Below are 12,716 nucleotides of genomic sequence, written 5' to 3'. Positions count from 1 at the left end.
GGTATGGTGTGCATCCATGTGAGCATAATGGCACCTGTGGTTGTGTGTGCAGTTGTATCAGTGTGTACATATTGAACCATATTTGCCCATATATCAGTGTCTGTGTGTGCATCCAGGTGCATATGACTAAACACATGTGCACATGTGGCTGTGTTCATGGGTGCCTCCTTTGATCGTGGCTGCACTTGTGCTTGTATGTTCAAGCATGTGTGTCCACATGTGAATGCAGGCACACATTTGCATGTGTTCCCATAAATCTGTGTCTGCATGTGCACCCATGTGAATATGGTTATGTTTGTGTGCACATGTATGTGCCCACATGTCCATCCTTTGATCATGGCGGCACCTGTTGCATGCCTGCACATGTGGGTGCTTGTTTGCATGTGTACTCATGCATGTGGATGTCTGTACATATATGTATATATATGCATTTGTGGGTGCCCATTTGCATGTGTATTCATGTGTGTGCATACGTGTGTCTGCATGGCTGCCTGGCTTGTGTGAGGCTGTGTGAGTGTGTGTGTGTCTGAGTGCACACATGTAACAACATGACACTTTTTGCCCTCACTCTGCTGATAAGCAGCGTCTTCACTGCCCCAAATCCCCACGTCCCCACCCCCGCACTGGAGCAGGAGCACCAGGGCAGGTTCATGTGCACACAGCCATAAACTTACATGCACACTGCATGCAAATCTTATTCCTGTACAAGTCCTTCCTCGTCTCTAGAGGCAGTTGGAGATGGCCCACTGGACTGAGTGCCTCCCCTCTTCACTCCCCAGCTGTTGCAGTTGTGCTTTGAAGCTTCTTTAAGACTCCCTTGCTTCCAACTCTGGCGGGCACAGGCAGACACAGCAACCAGCATCCAACAAGTCTCCCTGGGTGTCACCCACAGCCCAGACTGCCCAGCACCAACATCCAGGAGTCTTTCCCATGCCAGTGACAGCTGTCCAGCTCTCTACAGCACAACTCAGACACACTACATGTCCCTACCATGCACACACACACAGTACCTACTATTTCCCTATGTGATATCCAGTCCCAAGTCGCTGCTGAGTTGATTCCAACTCGCAACAATCCCACATGTGTCAGAATAGACCCATACTGTCTAAGGGTTTCAGCTGCTGATTTTTCAGAAGTAGATTACCAGGCCTTTCTTTCAAGGCACCTCTGGGGTGAACCAACTTATCAGATAATAGCCAAGCACATTAATCATCCACACTTCCCCAGGGCTCCATAAAAGAGAGACTTTGATATTATCTATTGTGTTCCATCATTTTGAATGAACACAACCCTTAAATTCAGCTTACGCCCTACTAAAGACTCTCATGTGGCACTGTAGGATAAGCACAGGAATGCAGTTCAAACCCACTAGCCACTCCTTGGAAATCCTATACAGGGAAGTGACTTGATGGCACTTAACAACAACAACAACAACAACAACAACAGAATCTCATTCCAGAGAGGGAAAACCAGATATAGGGAAGGATGGCTTATCTGAAGTCCCAGTACCCAGCATCGAACACACCCGCTACACATGTCCTGTTTGAGGCAAGCAGAGAGAAACGGATGTGGAGGAAGGGGAGTGCTGAAGATTGAGGCTGAAGACTGCAGAGTGGTACAATCTCAAGACTCAGTCTGCAGCTTCCTCTCTAGTTTGCTCTCACTGCTAAGGGTGACTGGCTTTCCCTGACCTAGGCTCCGGAAAGTCGGGTTCAGCTTCTCATCTGCCACTCATGATCTGAGCCGCCGCGGCGGGCAGCCATTTAAAGCTCTGAGGTGCCATTTCTCCATCAGTGGATTGAGGGTTGCTTTTGCATTTGATCCAATAAACAGATGTGAAATGCTCACTGGGACACCTGGTGTCTTTTAATGCTTGATACACAACATCTGTTTTGACCAGGGCTTGGTGCCTACAGTCAAGTCACAGAGCTAGGCTGCCTCCAGTTTAGAGAACAGAGGAGTTATAGTCTACCTCTGATTTCTCACTCAAATGGGGATGGATCTCAAGAAAATACGGCAAGCATTTCATGATGGAGGAGGCCGAGATGCAGGAGCATGAAATAGACTTTGACCACACAATGTCTTCATAACCAGACAATGTCTTCATTCATGTTACCAGCCCACAGTTGCAAGCCCACTGCCATCAAGTTTTCACCGACCCATAGCAAACCCATAGAACTTCTTTCTAGGATTTACAAGGCTGTAAATCTTTATGGGAAGAGTTCTGGTAGTGTAGTGGTTACGAATCGGGCTGCTAATCTCATGGTCAGCAGTTAGAAACTACCAGCTGTTCTGCGGGAGAAAGATGAGGCTTTCTACTCCTATACAGATTTACAGCCTCAGAAACCCTGTACAGGGTAGCTATGAGTCGGAACCGACTCCACAGCACATAACAACAACAACAACACATCTTTATGGGAGCAGACAGCCCACTTCATCTTTCTCCCATGGAGCAACTGTTGGGTTTGAACTACTGATCTTGTGGCTATCAGCTCTGTACTTAACCCAGGACATCACTAGGGTTCCTTCTAAAAACTACCTATGTCTTGTAAACCTCAGACAGTTCAACAGGAGCCCCTATTTCTAGAATGGACTTCTCTTTGAGAGCTCCCTGGGTTTTGTGGTGCGCCCACCTCACAGGTGTGGCCTCCAGCAGAGGGAAGAGAATTCTAGGGACATCCCTACTAAGACTAGGACCACCAAGCAGCCTGGGTACCCTGTCCATAGGCAGTATGGGCCCCACAGCCACATTCCTGGGCTGGCTTCTTCTCATCACTAACGACTAATATTAGAGTCCTCATTATTGCGCCCAGTCACCAGAGTCTAACACAGTGCACTGACACCCAAGATCCCAGAAGTGAGGTGTGAGTAGGAACAGGTGGTAATGCTGATGAGGAAGAACAGGGGGTAGATGAAGAGAGGCAGGAGATAAAGGAGGAGGAGAAGGAAGAAAAGTGGATGGGGAGAGAGGAAAGAAGAGGGAGAGGGGGAGGGCAGGAGGAAGAATGAGAGGATCGTCTTCCTTGCACCAGTGGGCACTTGGGTGGAGCAAACAGTTAAGTACCCAACTACAGACTGAAAGGTTGGCAGTTTGATCCCACCCAGAGTCTCCCTCCTAGGAAGACAGTCCTGGCAATCTGCTTCAGGAAAGTCTTGAACATCCTATGGAGTACAGATCTACCCTGCACACACGTCTCCATGAGTTAGAATCACCTTCACAAACAACTAAGAAAGACGCGGCCAGGTACCAGACACTAAATGAGGAACCAGTCACTAAGTGAGGACTGTTTTGGATCTTCATATCCCTCCTTGTCTGAGGACATTTAGGAGACTTGGTCAACACTTAATGTGCTAGACTGCTAAATGAAAGGTTGGCGGTTCAAGTCGGCCTCGAGGTGCCTCCAAAGAAAGGCCTGGGGATCTACTTCTGAAAACTAGCCTTAGAAAACTCGGAGCAAATGGGGTCACCATAAGTTGTAGTTGACAGCAACTGGCATTGGTTTTAGAGAACTAAGCCTTAGGGTTATTCACATACTCAAGGGCACACAGCCATTCAGTGTCAGGGCCAGAATTTGAACCATCTGACCCCAAAGATATCGACAGTCTTCCTACTATCTAAATTTGTCTGTCAGAGATGGAATGCTCTCTGAATACACCTTAGTGCCCCCAACATACTAGAAAGGGTCTCCATGGATATCCCAACTTTATTTAATAATTCCTGGAGAAGCATTTACCCATAAATTCACCTGTTTTTAATATCTGCCCCATCTCACCTGGGCACACCAGGGGTTATTCCAAAGATACCTCTTTGAAACACACACTAACATTGTACATGGCTCAATAGTATTGAAAACCTGACTTGTTACATGGATCTGTATGAAAAGACAAAATAAAACAGAAAAACAAAAACCATTTATGTGCAGTATTAAAATAAATGGATTCAATATAGATTTTTATTTTGCAGACTTTCTTGGCGTACCTGCTATTAATGTTCTAGAAGCGTTTAGCTTATTTACTCCAAGACTTGCGCTGTTTATTTAATTTCATCAAACATTCAATTAAAAGAGCGCTCTCCTCTTGCCTCTAATGCACTGAGCAGGGAAACAGATTCGTGTCTCTCAGGAATATGGAATCTGTCACTAGGTGTTTCCCAGTTTAAGAAGGTCAGTCAAATTATTAGTGGTTCTAATTAATTTTCTTACAAGTGGTCATGGTATTTAGACTGAAACTACAGAGCATGGCTTATTTCCCTCCCCCTCTCCCTAGGCTTTGAAGAACGAAAACTACGTTGCCAAATTCTTTCCTGAGAAATCCTCTCTTCCAAGACACATTGGTTTGAATTGCGTCTCCAAAGTGCTACCTTCTAGGAGTCACTTTGTTCTTTTGCAGACCATGAGGAGATGGAGACACAACAGTACTTTGTGTTTGTAGAGGTTCGATAGCTTACAATGCACATCCGCAGGCTCATTGCATTCCACAACACTGCCTCCCAAGTTTACAGAGGAGAATAAGAGACACAGTAAGGTGACGGTTGTTTTTTGTTAGTTACCATTGAGTGGGTTCTGACTCATGGTGAGCCCAAGCGCAACAGACCAAAACGTTGCCAAGATCCACACCACTTCACGAGCGTGCTGTTGTGGTGCAAACCCAACACTGCTGAGCTTGGCACACTGGGAGCTATTTCCTGTGCATTTCTGAACAGCCGCCTGAGTCCCTCAGCCCGGGAGGTTTCAGTTCTCAATTCCATTTCAGCCCCCAAAGGGAGGGTGGGTGATGTGTCCATGTGGAAGGAAGCCATGGGGGAAACGTCTCCCTGTTCCTTGTGTGTCTCTGGAAGAAATCTGGGTGAGCTGAAAATACCCTGGTTACACAGTAAACACGGGCTGTCCGAATATTGTGTCTCTGGGTGAGCCTTCAATTCTTGGTGACCCCATGTGCTAGCTTCATGACGACTTGAAGATTAGACCTTCACGATCCATAGTTTTTTCCTGAGCTGATTTTAGCAGGAGATCACCAGGCCTTTCTTCCTATTCTGTCTTAGTTTAGAGTCTCCTAGCAACATGCGAGCCTCCACTGACAGACGGGTGCGGTGGCTGACGATGAGGAGCAATGAATGGGAATCCAACCCAAGTGGCAGATTACTCAATAACTAAGGAAAGCATGGGCTTCCTTGTGCTTACTTGCTAATCTGTAGTGTACAGTTTCACATGTTTTTCGCCACAGATGCCAGCCTGTGTTGACGGCATTCGTCCCAGCTTTCGCCCCTGTCAGGAACTTGGAAAAGTCTTTGACTCTGTGGGAAGGTGTTTAGGAGTTGGGAGAGAGACAGATGCCAGTCGGATCTAGAAGCCGAATCTTTGATATGGTGGAAATATATGAACTATGAAACTGTTCACTACAGATTAGGACATAAGCACCAGTAAGCCCGTGCTTGTCTTGCCTACTGGGGTATCTGACACTGGAATTGCTTCATGGAAGGAGACAAGTCTAGGTGAAGTTTAGGGATGACCTTTTGCATGCCACGTGTAAGGGACCCAGGGAATGGGGTACTTAGAGAACTGCCTCATTTCACAGGCCATAGGAGTCTGCATCAGCCCAAATTCCTTCTTGCCCCAGCTAGTGGATGCTCCAAACACCACACCCTCCTTGAAAGGGTGAATTCCAGTCTTGACTTCCAGAAGTGCCCTTGAATCACAGACTTTCAGTAAGCATTACCAGGAAGACTGTATAAGTATAAAAAATGACCAGTTGGGAAAACACGGTTTCAAATGAGGCCACAACCTCAAGGAGGAGATAAGCTTAGGGTTCTGAAGCTTCTCGGAAATGTGACAGAGTCAGAGCGAAGGAAAACTCATGTGCCTTAAAGTTTACAATTCTGAGCCAGGTTGTTATTCACTGTCGATGAGCTGGCTGCAAGTCATGATGACCTGGTGCGTACCAGGAAGGTAGCGGTGTTCAGTTATTCTGTGTCATCTGTGTGGTCATCTGCTGGTCCACCGTGCGGTCACTGTGTCAGTCCATCTCAGGGAGTGTTTCCCTCATTTTAGCTGACCCTCGACCTTACAGAACAGTCTGAGTTCCTGGACCCCGACTGAGGGGAGAGCAGCTGAGATTTGGAAGCACCAAGAACTTACCTTCTTGTCACTGAGGCCAGTCACTTGGTCCACAAATTCCTCCTGGATCATGAAAGCAGCCAGGTTGGCCGTGTAACTGGCCAGGAAAATAACAGCAAAGAAGGCCCAGACAGACACCATGATTTTGCTGGTGGTTCCTTTAGGGTTTTGGACAGGCACGGAGTTGTTAAACACCAGCCCCCAAAGGAGCCAGATAGCTTTTCCGATTGTAAAAGAAGGCCCATGGGGTGCTGCAAAGGAGAGAGAGGAATTGCTCAGTGCTTTCTCCAAACAAACATGACATATCAGACCTGATCAGCGGCTACCAGCCACAGTGAAGTTTGTGCCTATTGCTGGTCTGTGACCACCACCAGCTACGCCAGGCCCCATTGCCTCCCTATAACCACAGCCTCAATAACTTCTCCTCCCTTCAAATACGAGCTTTCTCCTCGCATTTCAATCGAGCTGGAGTTTTCTTTTGGTGCCAAGTTTCTTTAAAAAGACAGGAAAGAAAATGAAGATGTAAAATGTGCCTAGTGTTTTGGCTGGTTTTAAATTTGGAGTGGCTTTCCACTTGGGGCCACCAATCTCCTTAATACACATAACAGGAGGATTTAAAAGGTGTGGGAGAGGGCTTCTTCATTATTTATGGGATGCACTGCCCATCTTAGAACCCCATGATTCAGCAGGGATGAGGGTTTTATTAGAATGCAATTGCTTTTATTCAATCTCAGACGTAACGTGTGCACAATATAAGAATTAAAACCATTGAAAACCTTCTCCAAATGGAGACATTAAGGAACGGAACAATAGTGCTTAATTTTTCCACCGCTTCACAGATGGGAGATATCTGAATTCAGGGTTGCGGAGAAACGGAGCATGAATGCCGAGATCACAGCGTTCCATCTTGCAACAGCCACGAGGTCTGTTAATATTCAGTGACGCTCCTTGCAACAGACTTAAGGAAAGGGACCGAACTACCTGCAGAAACGTCTTGGGAAGGTGGTGTATGCGGCCTGTAGAAGGCACAGTTCATCGCTTTTACGTCATAAAACAAAACAACTAACCTTTCACAGAAAGTTAATTTTTCTGTCACTTAAATAAATGAAGATAGGAAAAATGATCTACTGAAACTTCGGCTGGTGTTACAAGCTGAGTGGGCAATAAATAAAGCGGCAGAAGTGAGTTCAGATGGATGGGGTTGCTGAAGCCCTGGGCAGGAAGCCTAGTTAAAGCAAGCTTGCTGCACAACTGGAGGCCAGACGAGGCCCCAGCAAGATATAACAAATCCATCTGCAGCATATTAAAGAGACAGCCATTAGTTCTATTAGTTTCAAGCCCAGCCTCTCCCGTTTCTCCTTGTCTAGTTTTATGATAGTCAGGACTGATTCCCAAGAGGCTGGGCATTCTTAGCAGCAAATCATTTAGAGTTCTGTCCATTTCATTCCATCATCCACTTAATTTTATGAGAGATTCATGCTGATCAATAGTGACAGCTATTTGGGAATCAGAAGTAGGCTGTCGCCAGGGGTCTATTCAAGACCTTTGGGAATTCCTGATTCATGAACACTATTACTAGGCCAGACTATTTCCCCCATAAAGTGCAGTGAAATGTAACTGAAACCATTTTGTATCAGGAAGCAAAGGGCTGTCATTTTCTTAGCATTGTTAGGCACACACGTGCGGAAAACAGGAAGCCATCATGAGACAGGCGGAGTGGGGAGTCGGTGTGCTATGGTCTTGTCTTAGCTAGTCTTCTAACACAGGCTGCAAGCAAGCAAGGAACCATGGGCAGTCTCTCTGGGTTATGAATGAGATCTGCTCCTAAGTGTCTCTTTAAAAATTTGTAGGTAAGTCAGACCAGATGCCTCTGGTTCTTAATTAGCCTTATCTGAGTTCAAGCAAAGTTGTGAAGTCTTTTCAATAATTTAAAAGCTGGACATGGAGCAAATTAAGGGGATTGTGATGAAGAAATTGTAGTCAGCAGGGATTTGCCTTCCTTTCAAAGTGAGGGCAAACTTACATAGCATTAAAGGGCAAGTAGGAGTTATCCGTAAGTCTGATACTCATAACCCAGGGTCTGCCTATATTGCACACGATGAACTATGAATCTATATTTATCCTCCAAGGTATGTCTTAAATATAACCATTCATCTCAAATGGAATATGTGTCCAGTTTCCTCGACAAACAACTGCTTAATTTTCCATGATGCCAGAAGAACTAGAAGGTTTGCCTGGTTATCAACACCAAATATGTAGATCAAAGATTCTAAAAAGAAAGAATCCTGATTAAAAACGGGGAAGTGCTAAACTGAATTTGAAATTCTCATGGACTCAAGATGCTCTGGGACCACTGAAGCTGGTTGATTCCCCAAAACTATTACTCTGAGGGAATCATTAAACCTAGAAATAAAATAATCCCCTGAAGTCATCTTTGAACCAAATAATAACTTAGCTTAATTAGAAAAGAATATCTACATTAAGCATTAGATGCTTTTAAAGAATTATCTGTATGTGACTGACAACTCGAAAGACTAGATGAGAAGCTAGGGAGAGGTCAGTGAGTTTGTGTTCATGATGATGAAAGAGTTTGGAAAAGCTTGTTGAGAAAGGTGGTGTGAGTCAAAGAGGTGACCAAGGCCAGTGAACTGCACATGTACAAGTCGTTGAAGTGATGACTGTTGTATTGTATATAATTTCACATTAAGGAAGGGACACAGGAAGGGAGGGAAGGAAAAAGAGAAGTAAGAATAGAGAATGGGAGGTAGGGAGGAAAGATGGTAGAGATGGATGGATGGATGGAAGGAAGGAAGGATGGGTGGGTGGCTGGATAGATGGAAGGAAGGCTCGATCCATCCTTCCTTCTTTTCTAATGTTTTCAGTGTTTGTCCATGTCAGGAGTTTGTTTCTCTTTGTGTCTGAGTCATAGCTCATTGTATAAGTGTACCACATTTTCTGAATAATAACTCATTGTATGGGTATATCATATTTTCTGAGTCATAGCTCACTGTATGGGTGTACCACCGTTTCTGGGTGATAGCTCACTGTATGGTGTGTACCACAGTTTCCGAGTGTAGTACACCCATAGCTCATTGTATGGATGTACAATATTTTCTTTTTCCATTCATTTTTGGGGGCCATTTGGAAGAAAATCTGAAATGCTTATTATGGTCTACTATATACCTCTCCAACTTCATCTTACACCACTGCCCACCCCATTCGCTATGATCTTTTGCTTCTTGAACACATTAAATTTGTTCCTCCCTCAGTCACTTTCCTCTCAGATTTTCACATGACTGGACTGAATCCTTCTCACCCTTGAGGTCTCAGCTCCAATGTCTCTGACCATGGTCTGTCTGACCATCTATCTAAAATAGGGTCCCCATCAGGTCATCATCATCCTTTCACTCTGACCTTTTCTACTTGGACTGTCTCAGGTTCAGATCAGTAATCTGTGATCATCAACTTATGTGTTTCAGGTGAGTTTTCTCCACTTGAAGGTCAGCATCTCGATTCAACTCACCACATTATCCCAGAACACAGGACACACACAATGAATGTTTGTTAAGTAAATGAGTGGATTCCCAAGCAGCCCAAACTCTGGTTCTGCCCATGTGAAGACTGGGCCTGTGGCAGTAAGATACTCACAGAATCCCCACTGTTGGGAAGCTTCACAATGGTTGGCTACATACCCTTTTCAAAGAAGGCTGACAATTTCCCATTTCATCATGATGTGATTATTTATGGCAGTGTTACAAAAAAAAGGCTCATCGGAGAAGGCTGAAATAGTGATCATCATTCTTCAATGGTGAAGGAGTGGGAGTAGTTCAATAAAACGAGTGGCTGTTTCCAATATTGAACACTCTGAGCGAGAAGAATATGTGGCCAATGGAAGTGCCCTGCTGTTGAATGATCTGTACCATGAAGATCTCCTGTTCTCTGACTCATCCAGCCATTTGTCAGGGTAGAGATTCCATCCTGGTCTCATTCTGAAACCATCCACTTGGAGTGTACTGTGTATGGGGGAAATGCACTCCAAATGATGCAATGTGTTTACATATACAACGAGAGCACTGACTTGCGTGGGAGCCTCTTAATGAATTATTGCTGATGAAAGTCTCCCAGTTCAATTTTCTTCCTGCTGAATGCCACTTGATGATCAAGTACAATGCACTCAGGTCAGACATTGCCAAGAAGAAAAAAAAATAACTCTTTGGGGTGGGGGGGAATACCACTATATGATTAAATTTATTGTCAAATGAATTCAAATGTGACTCAATCGCTTGAAAAATGTTCTTAAACTGGAACCCACGTAACAGTTTTCTCTGAGTGTGCTGAAGTTGTAGCTCACTGAAACTTTAACATTTTTTCGATACACTCTTAAAATTACTTGTCCTAACCTCCCCCTAAAACACCCTGCTTCTCCAACAAATTAAATACCAGTGGTTTTCACTTACTATTGAGTGCACACTATTAAAAAATAGGAAATGTTTCATTATGTTTTAGTCATTCTGATGTGGGTAACCCATATGTGTAGGGCATCGTAAGTAATGTCAATGACTCAGTGTTGTCCACATAATAACCTACCAAGGCGGTATAGGGCAATGCATTCTAACCGGGAAATCTTCAGTGAAGGTAAGTTAGCTAGCACCGAATTGGACCACGCTCATGTAGGCTTCCTCACCTTTCCCTTTGGCGAGGTTTCTGTTGTATCCAACAGGGCTGAAGTATTCGAAGACAAACACGGCAATGGCAGAGACAATGAGCAGCATGACAAACATCATCACCCAGACGGAGGCGCTGAATGGCTCTGTGAGAGGAAGAGAGACATGATCGGTCAGTTCTGTATCACACCGGGGCCCACAGGACACTTGGGTGACCGTCTGCAGCCCCACCAATGAGATGCTTTCTCTAGCGTGGATCTGATTGTTATACAAAAGCTGGTCATTTCATAAGACAGCACCAAAAACTCACTGCCATTATGTCAATTCCAACTCATAGCAACCCTGAGTAGGGTTTCCCAGGTTGTCAGCCTCATCTTTCTCCTATGTGGTGGTGGTGGTGGTAGTTATGTGCTGCAGAGTCGGTTTCGACTCATAGCAACCCTGTACAGGGTTTCTGAGGCGGTAAATCTTTATGGGAGCAGAAAGTCTCATCTTTCTCCCACGGAACAGCTGGTAGTTTTGAACTGCTGACCTTGAAACTACATTACCAGAACTTCTTTAAGACTGCATAGGATATGATAAAAAGAGAGAGGGCTAGAAAAATCTTACAATGCACATCAGGGAGACAGAACACAAAATGGCTACCTAAGACCAAAGTGAGAAGGCAGATGAAGAGGCCATGGGGCCAGCCGTATGTCATGCTAGAGGCATCCAGGGGGTCAAAACTGGAGAGGAAAAAGATTAGACTCACGTCATTAGACAGAAGACACCAGCAAATAGGCAGGGTTTTTGTTTTTCACATGGGAGGGAGGATGGCAAAGCAGTGATGAACAAGAGTGAAAGGAGAATTATAACCTGTTAGAAACATTTCATCCAATTGTGAAGTTTCCAAGAATGCTGGAAGGTTATCATCTACCATCATCACCACCACACTTTCTATTCCACCTTCTTCTCCGGCGAAGTTTACCACCTGCCTCCAAGTAGACTCCAACTCATGCTGACCCTGCATGTGTCACAGAACTGTGCTCCACAGGCTTTTCAGAGGCTGGTTTTATGGAATCAGATTCTGAGGCCCCTTGGGGTGGACTCGAACCTTCAGCTTTTTGGCTCACAGCCAAGTGCATTTGCCATTTGCACCACCCAGGGACCCTTCAGACAAATTAAGTAGCTGTTGTTGTTGTTAAGTGCCACTGAATCGGTTCCAACTCATGGAACCCCTGTATAGTGTTTCCAAAGAGCAGCTGGTGAGTTTGAACTGTTAGCAGTCCAGTGCTTATCCTACAGCACTACACCAGAACTGTTTTATAAATCTTGTTGGTGTTAATAACAGGCTTGAATACAATAAAACAAAATTGAAGGGTATTATATTCACATGATAATTTTATGCCAACCATCACTTGCAGAGGCATTAAGCTGGTAGGACAGATGGTCATTTCCCTTATGCATAGTTTTTATCAGTTCGTTTTCACTTGATTCAGGTATTAGATAAGGAGCCCTAGTAGCCTCATGGGTTATACGTTGGGCTGCAAACCTCAAAGTCAGCAGTTTGAATCCACCAATTGTTCCAGGGGAGAAAGATGTAAAGATTTACATCTTTAAACCTATACAAGTTGCTAAGAGTCAGAGCCACAGGCACACAGCAGTAGCAGGCATTAGATGGATGCCTCAAAAGAAGCTTTAAATCTAACATTTTAGGAAGATGGCGATACTACGTAAAATGGATGACTGAAGAGATAACAAGGAGCTGAATGAAGTAATCTCATCAATTTATGACATAGATTTGCTAGAAAATCATCAAAAACTAAATTATTTTTAAAAAAGAAAAAGAATGCATTTCCACATAAATCTATTTTGGGGAAGAAACTGCCTTTACACACCAAACACTTCCTGAGGGTAAAATATAGGAACCTCAATGATACTTCTTGAGTTGTATACATTT

At 44.5% G+C, this 12,716-nt stretch overlaps 1 protein-coding gene across 2 annotated transcripts in view; it reads right to left on the bottom strand.

The window, feature by feature from the left end:
• The window catches only part of GRIN2A (glutamate receptor, ionotropic, N-methyl D-aspartate 2A), a 525,447-nt gene that overhangs the window by 91,197 nt on the left and 421,534 nt on the right, over window positions 1–12,716 (bottom strand). For both annotated transcript variants that reach the window (XM_006867221.1, XM_006867220.1), the window contains 2 exons: window positions 10,798–10,923; window positions 6,135–6,364 (listed from right to left, as the gene is read on the bottom strand). In XM_006867221.1, the coding sequence (XP_006867283.1) occupies window positions 6,135–6,364; window positions 10,798–10,923 (356 nt within the window). The remainder of the gene's footprint in view (window positions 1–6,134; window positions 6,365–10,797; window positions 10,924–12,716) is intronic.

The sequence above is a fragment of the Chrysochloris asiatica genome, unplaced genomic scaffold (genome assembly GCF_000296735.1).
Source record: "Chrysochloris asiatica unplaced genomic scaffold, ChrAsi1.0 scaffold00102, whole genome shotgun sequence".
Classification (NCBI taxonomy): Eukaryota; Metazoa; Chordata; class Mammalia; order Afrosoricida; family Chrysochloridae; genus Chrysochloris; species Chrysochloris asiatica.
This window is presented reverse-complemented; position numbering and strand designations above follow the sequence as displayed.